The sequence below is a fragment of the Ambystoma mexicanum genome, chromosome 4q, assembly GCF_040938575.1.
Source record: "Ambystoma mexicanum isolate Mex_15411 chromosome 4q, UKY_AmexF1_1, whole genome shotgun sequence".
Taxonomy (NCBI): Eukaryota; Metazoa; Chordata; class Amphibia; order Caudata; family Ambystomatidae; genus Ambystoma; species Ambystoma mexicanum.
Window position 1 is genome coordinate 258354836 of NC_090928.1, and position 19926 is coordinate 258374761.

Below are 19926 nucleotides of genomic sequence, written 5' to 3' on the forward strand. Positions count from 1 at the left end.
GTAATACTCTGCAGCTTCCACTAGATGTCGGCCTATGCACAGCATGTGAATCTAAGCAGATACAAGCATCAGAAATACGATTACGGTGAGAAATGTATCCCATATTACATGGACGCGGTTGCGTTCATGTAGTTATGGTTAAGTTGGCGTTTCCATAGGAAGAGCATTTTTTGGGTGGCTTATAACTTCGCTCCCTCTGGACGAATCCTCACCAAACTTTGCAGAAAAAGTATATGGCCCACTCTGAATTTTTCTGCAAAGTTTGGCGAGGTTTGGTCCAGGGAGGGGCAAAGTTATAGGGGGGGTCCCAAAACTTTTGTTTTTCCCATAGACATAATGGGAGAAAAAACTTTGCGCACGCCTACAGCCCAAACCGCTGGACGGATTTACACCAAATTTGCGGCAGGAGCGGGGGCTTGGTCCCGAAAGCGTGCTTCTGCAAATTTGGTGTAAATCCGTCCAGTAGTTTTTTTTTTAAATGACCAAAATGTAAGGCAAAAAAATTAGTGATATCTCTGTTCGCTCCACGGACGGACTTCCCTGTTCGCTCCGCGGACAGCGCCCCGATTGGCAAAGCGGCTTGCATGATGTCTGCGGACATGCGACATGCGACATGTTCACTGATTGGACGGCGTGGTGCGTGAAGCGCGTCAGATTTTTTTGTGGCGCCTGCCATCTTGTATTCGCCGACGACCACGGACAGCGCGGTGAAACTTGGATTAAAAATTGTTTAGTGGAGTGTGTTGGTGTGTAAGAGTATTTTGGGAGCGTGGGGGAGTATGAGATAGGTTCAATGTTCTGTTTTTTTTTTATGTGCTAGAAGCTTTTGTTGTGTTCGATTTGTCTGCGGACAACACGGCTGTTCTGAAATTTTCTATATAAACTAAATGGTCGGGTGTTCTGAGGACGGAGTATGTGTCCGTTTTGTTCGCAAGCAAGCTAAAATTGAGCTAAGAACACTCGCGGTGTCCTTAAATGTTCGTACATAAACAAAATGGGGGTGTCCTGAGGACGCTGTCGTATTGTACTCTAGCAAGTTGAATGTGTTTTAAGAACACTCGCGGTGTCCTGAAATGTTTGCAATTAAACAAAATGGGGGTGTTCTGAGAACGCTGTTCGTATTGTTCGTTGTCAGGTTGAAAGTGTTCTAAGAACCCTCCTTATGTCCGCTGAAATTACAATTTCCTATGGGCCTTACCCGACTTTTTGTCCACTAAACAAACGATAAATCGGGCTGCTGTGCGCCGACATTATGTGATAATCTTATCACTTGCCCCATCGACCTGGCTGACCTGCTTTTGCGACACTAAATCATATCTCCCCGCCCCTAAGCCTGACATTATCAAAGCATTCATATTCCCTGTCTCTCTCCGTGACCTTACAGGGTGCGTAGCCAAACGCGCCCAGTCGTCTCCAGTCCTACGCGACTTTACACAGAACCCGGAAAACAACACACATCATCTCACAACACAGCGCGCCACAATTCGGAATATGAAACTGTGATTTAAAAGCAAACGGCAACATTGTACATTTCGTAAAGTACATTTATTTGATATCAAATGTTTAGAGAATATTCAGCGATTTTTTTTGCTGTCGATCCGCAAAAGTTCATCTTGAGTCACGCGCTGTTCCTTTGCGCTACAGAGGGTGTTGGTTTATGATAAAAGAAGCACTATGGTCGCACTGATAATCGGAAGGCTGTTCCAACAACGAGGCATTATGGATTGTAAAATACTAGCATATTAAAAATGGCAGTACACGTTTAAGAAGTGACAACAGAACAACCTAATCATTGTGGGGTTTATTTAAATACTACTGCATTTGCATGTGAATGTATGCATATGGATGTAATGAGTTTGCATCTGTGCATTCGCGACTTTCATTACAAAAAAGGGGTGAGCTCAATGAGAGGCTATAACAACCATGCCCTCGGCAATCACCCATCATGCACCTGGTGAATTATGCAAATTAGGTTATGACGTCATTTAGCTACTTCTAGCTACTTTTATGACGGCCAATAGATACTTTTCTTACTAAGGAGTTGCCAACACTGCTCCTACGCGACTTCATACAGAATCCGGAAAACAACACAGATCATCTCACAACACAGCGCGCCACAATTCGGAATATGAAACTGTGATTTAAAAGCAAACAGCAAGATTGTACATTCGTAAAGTACATTTATTTGGCATCAAATGTTTAGAGAATATTCAGCGATTTGCATTTGTCTTTGCTGTCGATCCGCAAAAGTTCATCTTGAGTCACAGGCTGTTCCTTTGCGCTACACAGAGTGTTGGTTTATGATAAAAGACTGTGGTCGCAGTGATAATCGGAAGGCTGTTCCAGCAACGAGGCATTAGACCACCATAACGGTTGGTATGTTGCTTCTAGCCGCTAGTACCGCGTAAGGGCATATTGGTCCTTGGCGATTGTCCCATAAAATGGTGAGGGTCATGAAGTTGTTTACTAGGAGCTGCACCTGGCAGTTAAAAAATCCATCGGCCGGGGTCTGAAAATCGTGGCATTGACAGTAGGGAAGGATGTACCCGTTTTAAAAACATAAATTAGTCTCACCAGCCGATCTTCATTAAAAATATTCATTGTTATTTATTAGGGCGTGAAACTATTTGCTAGCGAGAATAGTGCAACGGAGTAGGTTAACTTATTCCCACTAACCCACCCTCTCTCCTCTGCCTTTTTCAAAGCCGTCTGAGCGCCAGGGGACCACTTTGGCGGTGATAGTGCGCGGTACAAAACAATATGCCACATTGAACGAAAAAGTACAACTTAACCGGGCTTTTACGCCACGCTATTATTATATTCCGGTATAAAATAATCTAAAGGGTTACTTACATTATATTGGCATTTTCCATTGTCTACGCGTAATGCAGTCCCTAAATACGACTCCGTCTGTGCCAACGATCTTTCTCATAGTGATATAATATATAAAAGCGGTTTCGTTTCAGAAATGTCATCCTTATCGTCTCTTACGTTACTGCACCCCTACTTCAAAATAAGTCTTTTGGCACGATCCCTGTCTGTCAAGGTCAAAAAACAATAGAAACTTATAGTGCGAGTCGTGGGCCACTCCGGCCCGCGAGCAAAAAATTGAAGCAGCTGACCTTCACTGTGAACGAGCATAAATTCTTACTTTGCAACATTCTGTGTAAAGCCATCCCTGAGAAGTTGCTTTTTACACTCCATCTTTGTATATATTGTCTGCGTGCTAATGAAAAACGTTTGTTAAAGCGAGGTTATGGTTAAGTTGTGCAACTAAAAACCTATGAAATTCAGTAAAAAAACTTTGTTAAAGGGACGTTATGATTCCAAGTAAAACCGAAAAAACCCTGAAATTCGCCAGTTATGGTAAGGTAAACAACCATAACTCGTGCCACCACCATGCACTGCTAAGACTAACACCCAGGACATCAAAGATGACATCACAAATGTCATTGATGCCATCACTGATGACATCACATGAGTATTTACTTTTCATGACATTTCTGAACTAGGGATTCTTAATATAATGTTGAGAAAAAAGTGTCAAGGATCATTGCAATAAATATCATAAGCTAATTAGTGCATAAAATAATGCATTGATATAAATAGCATTCTATTATGAGGTTCTATCTAGTATGCTAAGCTACTCATGCAGAAACATAGCATTGTGTGCAGCATACATGATGAAGGTATAATATTCATTATGTTGAATAATGAAATGATAAATGTTTTCTTATTAGAGTTTTGTGTACTGTGAAATATGTAATAAGTAGCTAATACCCATGTATTACGTAATGGCATTACTACAGACAAAACACAAATACAAGAAAGTGAATTAAGCAAAAAAGCAGAAGTAGTAGCAGAAACCATTCATAACCTAACTGATTATTTTCATGCAACTAAATGATTGCTCTGTTTCAAAGCTGCTATTTACCCTATGTATATGTTTCATATGATGTGACTGAACCCTAAGGAAAGTAGTGGGAGTACAATGTATACAAATATGAGCATATACAGGGAAAGTACATCCATAAAAAAACAGAACTATCAAAGTGCTGATAAGGCTATTGATTATCTTCATGCACAGAAAGTATTGCTGTCTTTCAAGCTTGTGTCTTCCCCTATGTATATGTTTCATATGATGTGACTGGACTCTAAGGGAATTACTGTAAGAACCTACTTGACGGAAAAGTCTACAAATATAGTATGTTTACAATTTTCAGTTCCTGACTTTTACTGAAGAAAACCATGTGGCCTAGATATGTCAGTAAAGGAAAAAAGAGGAAGCCAGACATGTGATGTCATCAATGACATTTGTTATCTCATCTTTGATGTCCTGGGTGTTAGTCTTAGCAGTGCACGGTGGTGGCGCGAGTTATGGTTGCTTAGCTTACCATAACTGGCGAATTTCAGGGGTTTTTCGGTTTTACTTGGAACCATAACGTCCCTTTAACAATATATATATCTATGCAGAGTGGGAGCAGTTGGCCATAAAGAGGCAACGAGCTATGGAATGGGAGAAAGGATGTAAGATGCAAAAGGAGCAAGAAGGAATGAAGGACTGTAGGCTATAGAAGGAACTGGGGAGGGTAAGGTGTGAATTGGGAGCATGGTTTGGAGTGTGGCAGGGAATGGCGAGTGTGAGTTGTTACTTGTCAGTGTCACAATAAATACAATTTTGTGCTGCAAACCTTACCTCATGTGTGGGTGCACCTTCCTGGGCGCAAAGGGAAAAGGCTAAACCACTGGTAACCCCAAGTCTTTCAGCAGAGCAGATTTTGAGAAATGGTGCTCTTGTGGATAACCTATACATTTGGGCGTAGGGTGTCGAAGCCACCAAGGAAAACGGGGAACCCCATGCATTTCCAAAAAGAGGACACCCGTGGGAATCCACAGAGGTGTGAGTTGCGCGAATCGCCCGTAGAATTTATTACCCAGAACCCCAAACAAAGTCCGAAATGTGGTGAAAAAAATATTTTCTGACATTTCACTCTGCCCACCCACCGTAACACGCCGCCAACACCACATGTCCTACCTTCCCGCGTTCCCACAGGTGCCCCGACAAAAACAGTACCTCACATGTGTGGGTGCACATCCCTCGGCACAAAGGGAAAAGGCTAACCCACTGGTAACCCAAGCCTTTCGGCATAGCAGGTTTTGCTCATGTTGTCGACCTACAGATTTGGGCCTAGGGTGTCAAAGCCGCCAAGGAAAGCGGGTAACCCCATGCATTTCTGAAAAGAAAAAAAACTTGCATCAGGGGTCATTCCAATGTTTTCTGGTTGCTCTCTGACCCCCCCCCTATCCCCCCAACCCAACCCAAATGGATGGGGAGGCATCTCATGTACTCCTTCCTAAGGGCAGATTGCACAAGCACCCACCAAAACAAATTATAATTTTTTTAAATTTTTGTGTTTTTGTTGCCCCTTTCCTAGGGGCAACACGTACTGCCCCAGGCTTGAGGACGGGGGGGGGGGAAGGGCTCCCCCACCCCAAATGGATGGGGGGCATTTCATGTACCCCTTCCTAGGGGCAGAAATCTGCCCCAGGGAGGGCTATATGAGGTGCTCCCCCATCCACTTAGGGTGGGGGGAAGAGGGCCACCACGTAAGTCAAAGCACAAAAATCCTGGAGGTCTAGTGGCCCCCACCCCAAACTTTATTTTATTTCTCCTATGGTCAGATGGACACCCATCTGCTCCCATGGGGCCCAATACTTGTGGCCCGAAGCCATGGGGCGGTGGTGGGGGGGGGGATGGCTGCTTACTGTAAGAAGCCTCCTGCTCCCCATGTCACAAACAGATCCCTGGTGGTCTAGTGGCATTGCTGGGCACGGATCGAGCAGCAATGCTTCAAACAAAGGTGTTGTTGGAAAGGGGAGAGTGTCCCCTTTCCAGCGACTCCTCCCTCGATCTGAACAGCACAATAGTGCCTCAGATCGAGGCTGCTGCAGTGAAATTTACTTTCAGTTTCACGTGAAACTGACAGAAATCCAACCACCTGGCTGTGATGAGGAACATCCTCCTCACATAGCCCGGGGGTTGGATTACAGTTTTGTGCAATCGCTGCTTTGCAGGGATCGCACAAAACAGAATGCCAAAAAGGACGAGCAATCTTGTCCTTAGCACTACAAATGTAATGTCAAGGACGAGATACCTCGTCCTTGGCATTCAAGAGGTTAAACCAAAAATAAAAACATGTTCTGTGAAGCCTGGGACATCTGGGACTCTTCCTATTAAATTGATACAAAACCTGCTAGCAATGACAACCTGGCTCTCTTGTCAAAATAAATACAATTTTGTGCTGCAAAATGTGCTTTTTTTATGCCACAAGGTTTTCAATGTCATGCTGCATTAACCTGGAGGGTCTGTATAATGTTTCAAAGTAGTCATCTCTGCTAGTCGCCAAATTCGAATTGCTATTCGCATGAAATGTAATGCTCTTTTTATTCTCATGTTTGCAGAGACTACGGTCATCAGAAGGGCCTTCATACACCACAGTTCTTCGAAGCCATTAGAGTGGCAGTAGACACTATACAAATATCAAATAACATCTGAAACGCAACTACGTGGTTATGTTATTAGCACATTTGGTAATCTGAGTTCCGGTGCTAGACGAAGGACTCTGTTTGGGGTTGGGGAGGCTAGATGTTTTATTAGACACTATGAGCAGAATTCATGAAGGCCGCTTTGCACCTTGGTTGCAAGGCTTTTCTGCATATTGACTGAGTATCTAAGGAGTAAGTCATGGCTGTACTCTTGAGGGGAACAGGGTAGAGAAAAGGTACAGGGCAACTTACTGCAACACACAATAAGGCAATAGCCATGCATTCATTGCAATTTACTCCCTGTAGCTTTTGGAGAAATGGTTATGCAGTATGCTACAGGTGAGCAGCTTTTGTAAGATCATAAATGTTAATAAAAGTATGTAAAGCACAAGTTTAATGTGTTTAATGTTACAACTTGTCAAAACCCCAATGTTAACTAGTGGGATAAACCCAACCAGAAAGCCTGCAGTTATTTGTGGAAAGGAGCAGCCAAACTGGGACAGAGTTGGGCACAGTCAGCACAAGTCAGTCACGCTCGGCTTGGATGCAGTGCTTTTCTATAGGTGCAATGTTAGTGAAACAGATAGCTGGCAAGTCTTCAGTTAGAAGAAAAAGTGCTGCCAAAGTCACGGTGCAGTAAAGAAGAAGCGGGGCATAGAGGTGGCTGCCCTGGCTAATGAGCACAGCAAGGGCCCTTGATCTAGTTTCTGGGCTGAATAAAGAATAACCTGATACTTCCATAGCTGAGATTGCAGCATAATTGAAGATTGTGTGGGCAGTGACACAACCTGTCCCAATGTAGGTAAGATTCAGGAAGCCATTATGGGTCTCAAGACCTACCTTCTGATGTATTGCAGGAAAGGCTGGCCCCCAGACACAAGGTTAGCCAATCAATTGGTTACTGGTGCTATTTCGATGAGGCAGTCCTGAGTTTGGTAGCTCAACTTTTCCCTTCAAGTTAAGGGAGCACCGTGTGGTTTCCTCTGGTCCCAGAGTGAGGTATGGAGTTCCACCAGTACTTTGCTGTTTGATTGTGGAGTGCAGAACAGAACCTTTTGTCTTCATTGGTTAGTCCTTCTGACTGACCTTTTTTTTCATACATATTTTAGGGGCTGGATGAACATACAGCATCCCATTAGGCACCTGCACCATTCACACATTTGGCACCCACCCAATTGGAGATAGTCGCCACATTCAAATCCTGAGGTAAATATTCAGGTTATGGGTTCAGAGTGAATCCCAAACGCCCATTCGCACATTTGCTGCTCTAACTCCCAAACTAGAGTCTCAGGAAGACAAGTCATCATGTATGGCACACAGTTGTTTTCCGGTTTACCTGGTAAATATGCATTTGTTGTTGAATCAAAGTAGGTTTCCAAATCCAGGTCGCAAATTATTGGGGACCTGCAGGGAACAAGACTTTATTCCCTGATTACAAAATTACCATAATTATGTCCAGCCCTTCCAAGTATTAGACAGCTACCACGAGCCAGCGAAATACCCACAAAGGAGTCAAGCAGGCATTCGTTCTTGAGGGAATCGATTACAGGGTACGCTGCCATGGAAGTTGTAGGCACGCTCATGGACACATACACTGAGTTACATCGCCAGTGAGATTCTAGAAGCAGAATCACTGGGGAAAACCGGTTGATGAACCATGAGGGGGAAAAAGAGAAGTGAACGGGGACTCCAGACGAGCTACTGTTAGGATTTAATCCTAATGCAGAGTTCTGTGGTTCAGCATATCTTTAATTGGCAGATCTTTCCTCTTACGTGTACGTGAGGCCCCTTCATCTCGGTTTGATAGGGCAATGCTTGGACAATCTTTCAAAGATAAAGAATGTGCTATGCTTTGGAAGAAAGCATTGCGCACATTAGTTGTTTGTCAGCCGTACATATAAGAGTGATATTAGAGATTTGTACTTCTTAAAATGGGCAAATGCTCCCAAAAAAGAGAGTAAAAATACTTCCAACAAAAAATAGGGAACACCTGTCCCCTGCTTTAACCCACTAAGCTCCATGGTTGTGTTTGGATCACTAATGCGCGTAGAGCTACAAGGAGAAACGCTACTATTAGTCTGATCTAAAGAAGTATAAATGTCCAATGTGCCTGAATAACTAGGGGCAAAGGAATATTTTTATAAAACATATTTTACTTGCTAATGTAATCCTATTGGGAACCAGACTTTTTTCTTTTTCTCCCTAAAAATAATTGTACTCAATAAAAAAAAAAAAGGGCAGTAAAATACTCCCACTTAAAAATCGTCTCTGGAACAATGTTTTTCATTGTGATGGATACTTTGTTAATTTGTTTCATGTGCAAGTTTTTTTTATTGGCCTCCCGTCTCCCCTCAGAATATTTCTAGTGTGGGTGTTGCAGGACGTTTCCAAGAAAATTTTGGGAGTGGGTGGGGAGCATGCCTTATTCACTTTAGTGGCAATAATTCTGATCTGTGCTCCATGGATGCATGTGTTGTCCCTGGTATTGCGAGATCCTGGAAATAATGTCTGAAATCTGAGCAACACAGTTGGATTATTTCAAAGGTAGAAAATCTGCAGTGGAAAGAAAGCATCTACCAGACACAATGTTACTCTAAGGCAGAGGTCTTCAAACTGTGGGGTGTCCCCCCCCAGGGGGGCGTGGCCGCATCCCGGGGGGCGCTAGACCCCAGCATAAAAAGATTTTTTTAAAAATAAAACCTTTTTCTTTTTAGATTGTAGGAAATGGCCAGCGGCGGCTCACATGGTTGGACTGGACCATAATACTGTCTCGGGCACCAATGAAAAATCTCCCCGCAGTTGCAAATGGATATTCATTCCTTTAGTCACAGGCTGTTTGAATGTGTTAAAATGTAAGCAAAATGTGATATTTAAAGAATATTCATTCAGCAACAATGGTCACAACTACTAGCTGCATAGCCTGGCGGCTCATCCATAGCTGGCGAAGGGGCATCCACCCAATGGCCCCCTCACCCATTATGGAGGAGCCGAGGAGCCAGCCCAGTGAAACACTGAGCACTCCCTCAGCTGCTTTTTCCAGCTGCAGGAGTGCTCCTGGGCTGGGTGAACTGTCGAAGGGAAACACTGTTTCCTTTAGACAGTTCAGTTCGCAGCCGCACATGCTCACTGAGCCATGCAAGGCTGGGGGCGTTTTGCTTCGCTCATTGAACATGCTGGCTGGGGCACTGCATGTCTGTATGTGTGAGGGGGAGCTCCTTTGCCTCCTTGCACATACGGACAGAGCAACCTGGAGCCGGGCATTTCAGCACCCACACTCGGGCCCCTGCAGAAGGTATGTTTATGATAATTTATTTAAATGTGTATGGATGTGTGTATGCTTATGTTATGAGTGATTATATGTTGATTGGTGCTTGCATGAATGTGTGTGTTTGTTTTGGTCTGTTGAGCTGATTTTGGTGACTGGGGTTAGGGGGGGGAGGAGGGTTCTACTCCCAGAACCCGCCTTGATTGGTGTGGACTCCCTCGCTGCGGCATTTTTGTGGGAATTATTTATGCCCAAAATTCATCAACTCCCACTGGCCCTCGGACTGTGCTGGGAACGGGGTGGGGGAGCCCAGGGACTCTGGTGGGAGCAGGATGGGCAGGAGCATTGGGATAGTGGGGGAGCAGGGTGGGGCGAGCCTGGGGTCTGTGATGGGGTGGGGAGAGCCCAGTTACTGGGTAGGAGTGGGATGAGGAAGCCCAGCGACTTTGATAGGTGCAGGTTGGGGAGCCCAGGGACTAGGGTGCGGTGACGGCGCACAATAGTTCAAAGCCATTTCTATATATTGTCCATTTGGCATTTTTGGTGGGGCCTGGCCTGCCCAAAATTTGCTCAAGGGGTTCCCGGGCCAAAGAAGTTTGAAGACCACTGCTCTAAGGCATGTCACTTTCACCCCTTGCTACCATTGCTTACCCTATGAGCTTCAAACTCTTTAGCTCAGATAGGTTATGGTAGCTCTTCAAGCGTGATATAGGGATACGTTTGCACCCTTGATCTCCACTTCTGAGGAAGAGGACATCGAAATAGTTTTCGATTTAGATTCCAAGAGTCTCAGACGACAAGCAGTTAAGGTTTTGAAGGTAAATGTAGGCAGTTTCTGAAATCCAGACATTCTTGCTTGATGAGCAGTACACAGTTATCCATTGGAGCTTGGGAGCTTCCTCTAAAATTCTACACTGTTAGGGCCCTGTCCACTTTCAAGTTCATATTCCAATCTTGAATAGAGGAATTCACCTTTACAAAGCAGGAGGGCATGGCTATTACTTCAGAATGCATTCCCAGCCAAAGCAATTAAAGATAGCCTGTTTCTTGTATCGTTTGTTACTCTTAAGAGTGAAGCCCATTCTACAAGAAGAATGGTTGCTACTGGAATCAGTAAACACGTTCTGCAAGGGAGGCAGGGTTGGTAGGGTAAGTGTGCTAAACCTTTTCAGTTAGTTATTTGATGCACCCACTTTCCTCCTTTTCCTTATTACCAATTTGAGGCTTTAAAGTAAGAAGAACCAACTATTCTCTGAAGTTCATATGTTCTAAAAGGAAATGTTAGCTACCTGCAACAGTTGTCTTCTCACATTGAAATGTTTCACAGATTCATTTTGCGACCCTTTCCATACTTCCCAGTGATGTGCACAACAGTTTCTCCTACAAAATCCTCCACAATTAAATCTGAAATTTAGGAGAGCCTGCAAATCTTGTTCAGTTATCCCTTTGCTTGGGGGCCTTATGGGTTTAAAAGACTTAAAAATTCTCTTCATTCTTTTAAGACTTCTAGACTTCTTGCTAAATGCAGATTCAATCTGTAATTAATACCAAAGCAGGAGAATCATTGTTCTCCAGCATGGGTCTGGCATGGATTCACATGCTCATGAATATTCCCCGTCAGGCTGGGAAACCTCGGTAAAGAAAAAATCAGTATCAGTTTCGTTTCTGATCTCTTTCTTAGTAGTAACCAATCACTGATCTCTGGGTCATACTGCCCCCAGCCAATTACCGCCCTCTCCCTAAGGCCCGCCTCTGGCAGCAATCCTCAGATTTTTATCGCACGCTCAAATGTTGGGAGTCCTCGTACTTTAGCTCGAGTTTTTGCTGCGTTTTTGCGCTTTTTTCAGATTTTCTCTTTTTTTGGTTTAATCAAGCCTCAAGCTCCACCGTTTCTACTTCCGATAACGGGACCCGTTTCGGAATTCTTCTACGCCCCTCAAGGGTGAAATTTTCATCGAGTTTACGCTTCTTGGAAGATCTGCGGCCTACCTCAACGGACATGGCCCAGGACAAGGGAAGCTCGACGCCCGGATCCAAGCTGTTCAGGTGCTGCCCTGGATGCGGATTAAAAAACGTTTTCAAGGAGGACGAGCATTCGCGATGTCTCTACTGCCTTCATGAGGACAAGACGCACGTGGAGAAGGACTGTGAGTTCTGCAAGAACCTCTTGGAACGGACCAAACCAGATCGTCGTTCCCGGCTCGCCGCCTGGCTGGAGAAGGGCACAGCAGGTGAAGGCGAAGAAAAAGTCTGAGCGGGCTTCTAAGTCCTGTGAGGGCGCCCCGGCGACGGGGGCCCAACAGAAGGCCAAGCACCACGAGTCCGCGGGCACCGGGAGCGCCGAAAGGTCAGGCTCTTCGGCTGCCAGGCAGGGCGCGACTTCCCCGGCACGTTCAACCACGAGCCAGCGCTCTGGTTCAGGGAAGAGGAAGTCCGAGAACCCGGGTAAGCTGCTGGAGCGGCCCCCGTCGATCTCGAAAGGGGAGCGAGGCGCTGACCCTCCCCCCAAGGCGAAGGCCCAGGATGCACCTAAGGTGGTGAGGGCTTTGATCCAGCCGACAAAGGCCTCTATCGAAGTGGTCGCTGCGACCCTGGAGAAGCCGGCTGAGACTACGCCAGTGGAAACGGCCTCTGGGCCCAGAGTATCCCTGCCACCGCGGAGGGAATCCTCTTTCCAGCCCATCGTTAAGACCCCCGTGAAGTCCCCGGCGGAAAAAGAGGGGGGGGGGGGCGGTGGCCATTACAGACTCTGAATCAGCCTCTGAGGAGGAGCTGGTGGAAACCGAGAAGGGCCTCAAAGAGAGGTTCATAGGCCTCAACGAGAGGTTCGAGAAGGTTCGATCCCAGGGGACGGTCCCCGCTGACGTGATCGAAGATGGCGACGATGGTGACGAAGAGGGCCCAGTGGAGCGGCCATCCCGTCCGTCGCAGCCATTACCTGAGGCCTAGGATAGCTCGGCGGCCATTTTGTTGGCGATCCAATCCTTATGTAACAAGATGGACGAGAAAACCACGGAGCCGGACGGAGGATTCTCCAGCCAACGAAATTGGCTCCTTTCCACGCCATGATAACCAGGGCATCCGAGCTCTTTCAGCTCTGCCCTGAAGAACAAAAAAAGGAAGGGTTTCTTTACCAACGACGAGAGGCCAAGGGGAAGACGGTCCTCGCGGTGCCTTTGCTCGACGACATCTGGGACAAGGGGCTTGCTGTCCTCAAGAACCCTTCCACGACACCCGCCAAGAGGGAAAGGTACGAGAAGAAGTACCAAGTCCCCGATGCCGTCCCCTTGTGCCTCAACGCCCAGCCCACGCCGTACTCTGTCATCTCGGCAGCGGCTAAGAAGGCGGCAGCGGGTGCGGCGGCTTCAACTTCCACTTCCCCGCCGGACAGCGAGGGCAAGAAGTTGGACTCCATGGGACGACGAGTCGTCATGTTGTCGGCGGCGACGACGATTAAGGCGGCCAATGCCTTAGCGATCGTGGCCCGCCACGACAGGGAGCTCTGGTTAAAGATAGCTCCCCTGCTAGACTTCAACCTGAAAAGAGGGCGGAGGCCCTAGAAATTCTGCAGGAAGGTGAGGTGGCGCCGGATCACGCCATAACGGTGGCAACGGACATTGCCGATACCGGATTTCGCCACCTGGGCAACAGTTTGCCTCCGACGACGAGAATGGCTCAAGGCGACAGACTTTCGCCAGGACGTCCAGACCAGAGCGTTGGACATGCCGTTCGACGGCAACAACCTTTTTGATAAGGCGGTGGACGAGTCTCTACAGGCCATCAAGACCAACTCGGAGACGGCCCGGGCCCTAGGGGTGCTTCAACAGTGACGGTCCTTTCGGAGCTCCGGAAGCAGACGGGGTGCCTCCAAAGGATCCAGCGGTGGCTCCTCTACTTAACGCCAGGCGGCCTCTCCTCTTCCCAGGAGGCCTACAGAGGTTGCGGCAAGCAAGGGGGATCCCGCCGCCGTCGCCAAGGCGGCAAGGCCGCATCCAAGCACGACTGACCCGGCCGTGTCGTCGGGGCCCCCACCGAAGCACCCCGGTGGGAGGCCGGCTGACGAAGTTCGTCAGCGTGTGGGAGTCCCCCTCCACCGACCGTTGGGTGTTGGACACCCTGGCCAACGGGCACTCGCTGGAATTCCAAAAGAAGTGCCCTTGCATTCCTCCCGTGGCCGGGAAGGAGAATCACGTCCCTCAACTGCTCTTGGAGGTAAGGGCGATGCTCAAGAAAGGTGCCATCGAGCTCGTCCCCAGGAGGCTCCGGGGCTCCGGAGTGTACTCAAGGTACTTCCTCGTCAGAAAGAAGACAGGCGGTTGGTAAACAAATACATCAAGGCGCAGAAATTCAGGATGGTCACCCTCCAGCACATGCTGGGACAGCTGGAGGAAGGCGACTTCCTATCGTCGTTGGACCTGGAGGATGCTTACTTCCACATCCCCATTCTAAAAGGCCACATCCCCATTCTAAAAGGGCACAGGAAGTTTCTCAAATTCGTGGTTTAGGGACACCACTACCAATTCAGAGCCCTACGGTTCGGATTAAAGTCGGCACCCAGGGTATTCACCAAGTGCCTGGCAGCAGTGGCGGCGTGGCTGCGCCTGCAGGGGATCCACGTCTACCCCTACCTGGACGACTGGCTAATCCGGGCAAGGACAAGGGAACTCGCCGTCGAACACACAGCAAGGGCCGTCCGGTTGCTCACAGAACAGGGGTTCGCCATCAACTAGCCCAAATCCCACCTGGTTCCATTGCAAGTAGCACTGTTTCTGGGAGCGAAGCTCGATACAGTGGGGCAATTGGCCTCCCCTTCAGAGGAGAGGACCAAGACCATCCTGGGCAAGGTGCGGCGCCTGTTAGCCATGGACGTGGCCAGGGTGAGGTCCATCAAGTCCCTTCTCGGGATGATGTCCTCATGCATCTATCTTGTACCCCTTTGCAGACTTCGGATGCGTCCGCTACAGGAGTTCCTCGACGCCTGCTGGTTTCAGGCGACGGGCTGCTTCAAGGACAGGATCCCTCTCGACGAGGAGTTCCGTCGGGCTATGGTGGGGTTCCCGTGCTCACCTCACTACGGGCATGGACTTTCAAACCCCGGCCTTTCAGGAGACGGTGACGATGGACGCCTCTCTGGAGGGTTGGGAGGCCCACACCGGAGATCTCCACGCAAGAGGCCTTTGGCTCCCGGAGGAGAGGTCTCTCCACATCAACATTCTGGAGCTCCGAGCAGTGTTCTGGGTGCTCAAGTCGTTCCTTCCGTCCCTCAAGGACAAAGTGGTGAGGATCTTCGCCGACAACACCACCACGATGTTCTACATATGGAAGCAAGGGGGCACCAGATTCCCAGCCCTATCCAAGGAGGCCCAGGATCTGTGGCACTGGGCCGTCACCCAGGGGATGTTTCTGGTTCCCTTCCACTTGGCAGGAATCAAAAAAACACCATCGCCGACTCACTCAGCAGGGAGCTGCGCTCGTGCCACGAGTGGGAACTACGCCAGGATCAAGTGGATCGGCTCTTCGAACGATGGGGCAAATCCCAGATCAACCTGTTCGCGACAGCGACGAACTCCAAGTGCCAGAGGTTCCCACAGCCGAGGAGCATGGGCGATGCTTTCTTGTTCCCCTGGGACGGCCTGTTTCTATACGCGTTCCCTCCGTTGCCGTTGCTGCTCCGCCTCATCAACCAGCTCAAGAAGTCCAGGTGCAGAATGATCCTCGTCGCACCGGCGTGGCCGAGGCAGATCTGGTTCCCGGACCTTCTGGACTTGTCAATGTCCCCACCAGTCAAGCTGCCGGCGGACGCGGATCTTCTCTCCAGAGAAGGAGGCGCCATTCTCTATCACGACCCACAGTCGCTGAACTTGCAGGCCTGGCTCCTGCAGCACTAGAGTTTGGAGGGTACAATATCCCGGCTGACTGCAGAGAGGTTCTTGCAAAAGCCAGGGCGTCCTCATCTTTCAAGTGTTACGTTCATAAGTGGAAGAGGTTCTCTGTCTGGTGCCGTGCACAGAAGATTAACCCTCTGCAGATTACGGCCCCTCAAGTACTGCCATACCTACTGTCGCTGGCCAAAGCTGGACTGGCTCACGCCTCCATCAAAATACATCTGGCTGCCATCTCCCGATATACCAGGACTACGGGACGGGCGTCCTTGTGGTCTCATCGCCTGGTGAAGGAATTCATGAAGGGACTATTCCAATCGTTCCCGCCGGTGAAGGCTCCTGCCCCGGCGTGGGAGCTTAATGTGGTGCTGACCAGACTCATGGGGGCCCCATTCGAGTCTGTGCATTCGGCGCCTTTGAAGTTCCTGTCATGGAAGACCGCGTTCCTCATGGCCATCACCTCCGCACGACGAGTGGGAGAGATCCAGGTCCTATCTTGCAAGCCTCCATACTTGACTTTTCATGACACGAGGGTGGTGCTGAGGACGCTGCCCTCTTTCATGCCCAAGGTGCCGTTGGACTTCCACCTCAACAAGCCCTTGGTCTTACCAGTTTTCTTCCCGTCGCCTTCGACGCCGGCCGAGCTGGAGCGCTGAAGTTCTACGTGGACCGCACAAAGAGTATTCGGAAGATGTCACAACTGTTTGTGAACTTTGGGCCTGCGAATCAAGGGAAGGCTCTCTCAAAGACTTCCATTACCAGATGGCTCTCTGGCTGCATCATGCACTGTCACCGGTTGGCAAACCGACCGCTGCCCGACCGTCCGAGAGCCCATTCGACCAGAGCGATCGCTGTTACCACAGCGTTCTTGTCTGGTGTGCCCCTGCTGGACATCTGCAGGGCTGCTACGTGGAGGTCGACGCACACCTTCACAAGATTCTACTGCGTCGATCGGGACTCCAGGGAGGAGTCCAGGGTCGGCCAAGCAGTGCTAGGCAACCTGTTTGCCTATGGTGAGCCTGGTGAGGAGGTTAGAATTGCTTAATGTTGAGTTTTGAATGTAATGCTTAATGTTGAGCCTTTGCCACCTCCCGTGGTTGTGCATGTGTATACTGCTATGTATTCTTTTATTCATGAGCATGTGAATCCATGCCAGACCCCATGCTGGAGAAGGAACAAGTTACTTACCTGTAACTGTTGTTCTCCAGCATGGGTCTGGCATGGATTCACATGCAAACCCTCCCACCTACCCCTCTGCGGCTCTTCACTTGGTCATACTGCCATTTTGTGTGCTACCAAATCTGAGGATGGCTGCCAGAGGCGGGGTTTAGGGAGAGGGCAGTCATTGGCTGGGGGCAGTATGACCCTGAGATCAGTGATTGGTTACTACTAAGAAAGACAGATCAGAAACGAAACTGATACTGATTTTTTCTTTACCGAGGATTCCCAGCCTGACGACGGGGAATATTCATGAGCATGTGAATCCATGCCAGACCCATGCTGGAGAATAACAGTTACAGGTAAGTAACTTGTTCCTTACAGAGGCCTTTTGAGGACATTGAAAATAGAAATGTTTTAATTCCTATCAGTTAATGGAATGTATGTTTGTGATCTCTTTTAGGGATCCTGCGTTCATGATGGAACGTGGCAGTCTGCAATACATGGATTTTCAGACCAGGGAAATTTGAGGAAGCTAAGAAAGCAAGTTGGTTACAAACCCCTGCCTGTTGTTGGTGCAAAGCTGAAAAGAAGGTATGTGTGATTCTGTTAACTTCGCAACCCACTTTTATTTTGTTAGGAACTTATTTATTTTTAAAATTTACTTACAAAAATAAACCTCTTAAATTCATTTTAACCTTTTTTCCATACAAAATCTTATTTCTCCTCTAGCTTGAATAAATAAAGGAAAAATGGCAGATCATCCCTCATCAGAGTGCTGTGTAGAAATCTCCATAGCACTAACCCTCACTCAAATCTTAACTTGTAATCTCATTCTAGCCTTCACTCGAACCAAAAAGCAATTGCAAACTAAGTGTATTACTCAAATGTATGATCACCCTCGTATTCGCTGTTCCTAATGATACTTCACATGCTTGATCTTTTACTAGGCAGTCTATAGGAAATGTTGTTCTGATCTGTCGGGGAGGAGGAGACTATTGAAAAAGGCTCATTCTAATGGATTGTGTACTCTCCAGGATTCCTCATCTTAGATATATACGTATCTTGCTTTGCAGTATCAGATATTTTTCGACAGCAGGGGGCGCTATGCATAATCAATTTTCCTCGACTGTTACCATTCCCGCATCCGGACATGACGATGATAATATAAAAAGCATGCACTGCGCCTATTGCCTCAGTTCAGATTTTACACATGCACAGCACACTTTCGAAACTGGTTCACCACAGCAAATTTCTTCAACGAAAATCTTATTTTTTAAAAATCTTTTAGTGGTTTTTCTCATGTCTACTCGGAAAACATGCTTCAAGAGATGTGTGGACTGTGACTTGAAGCTCGCTGTAGGTCGGTCGGTTTCAAAAACTGCATCTTCCATACCTTCAAAAAGCAAATCATCGAAAGGTAGGAGTCCAACTGGAAACAAATCTTCGGAAAGGCCCAAAAAATGCTCCAAACATTGAAAGTGATCAAGATCCAGGAGTGATTATCATCCTCTTCATCTTCATGGAAGAAGAGTAAGAAACAATGCCATTGTTTGTTGTTTTCAGATTCCTTACCTGACGGATGTCGGGTACGTTTTCCCAAAAAGACTGCCTCAGTGGCTGAATGAAAACGTCTTCTTGAGAAAACATTAAAGGTGTTTTCAAAAGGCAGCCCTTCCTGGTAGCTCAAAAGAGCCTAAGAAGACTGTTGATCCCACTGCATCCTCCAAGACTGGCAGGTAATCGAGTAAGGCTTTTGACCTGCATGCCCAAAAGCCTGAGTCGAGAGGCCTCGGATGTCTGCTCTAGTAGCGTCAATGTCGTTGACCGCCAATTTAGCATTGAAGCAAAAGACTTCTGTGGTATTCTTGAAGGAGCTGTGGTATTCTTGAAGGAGTCTAAGTCGAATGGACCTTCGACTTTGAACTCTGAGTCCACCACACAATTCAAACCTATCTAAAATAGATTTCTTTGGATCAATTTTCAAGGAGGAAAAAGTAATCCCATTCGTGTATGGACATTTTGGAACACCACATGTTCCAGAGTGATTGATTTTCAGATTAATGGTTTCTAGAAAATCTGGCTTTGTGCATGAAAGATGCCAGTTGCTTGGATACCTCCTCTGAGGTTGATTTAGATGCACCAGATGTGCACTCTCCCTATAATGCTACCTACAGGACTGTCATGATTAAGGAGTATTTGGGATGGGGTTGTCCTGCAAATGACATTACCCAATATGATCTAACAGCCATCTTAGATAAAGGCCCTCCTAAGGAGCATGTGCTGGCCTTCCATACAGCACTAAAGAACAGGATTATGGAAATCTGGAAAAAGCCAGACAACACTCCGGCTGTAAATAAAGAGTTGATGCAAAAGTACAAGCATTCTTCTGTGGACCCTGATTTCCTCTCTAAGCATCCAACACCAGAGAGCTTAGTTGTACAGATGGCACCTTCAACTTAAAAAGCTGTAGCTTATCCAACCATCCACCCAGATGGGGACGGTAAGCTTTTTGAAGCCCTTGCAAAAAGGGTCTTTTCAGCAGATGGCAGGCCTTGAAAGCCATTACTCTTGGGAGGATAGCTCAGGGGTAACGTGCTCGCCTTGGAAGCAAGACGACACAGAGCACCACATGTTCGATCCAATGTTCCGCGCTTCGAAACCTCTGGGTATTAAGCACGTTATAAATAACCTATCATATCATAAGACATCTTGTGCACTAGCAAAATATACATGCACATTATGTGATATGGTTGCACAATCTTCGGAAAATACTCATTAAGGGGAGTTGCAAGAAGGTTTTAATAACCTAATGATGGAAAGGAAGCTTTGTCACTCCATTTAGTCAGGACTTGACGCATCAGATTGCGTTGGAAGATGTGTGGGATCTAGTGCAGTATTCAGGCTTTTAGATACGCACTTCGATGGATCTAACTTATTTGGTCCCAAGGCGGACGACATCCTGGAGAAACTACAGGCTTCAAAGACTGCAGCATAATCTTTGGGGGGGCAGCCATCTCCCAACAACAGCCACCTTCGCAAAGCTGGAGAGGGTGATCCTTTCGCCCTTACTCC

General features: G+C 47.4%; 1 protein-coding gene across 1 annotated transcript in view; it reads left to right on the plus strand.

Annotated features, from left to right (window-relative positions):
• Positions 1 to 19926, plus strand: part of SCCPDH (saccharopine dehydrogenase (putative)) — a 496773-nt gene that overhangs the window by 277441 nt on the left and 199406 nt on the right. Inside the window, exon 6 of the mRNA XM_069607830.1 lies at positions 17315 to 17445. Within this exon, the coding sequence (XP_069463931.1) occupies positions 17315 to 17445 (131 nt within the window). The remainder of the gene's footprint in view (positions 1 to 17314; positions 17446 to 19926) is intronic.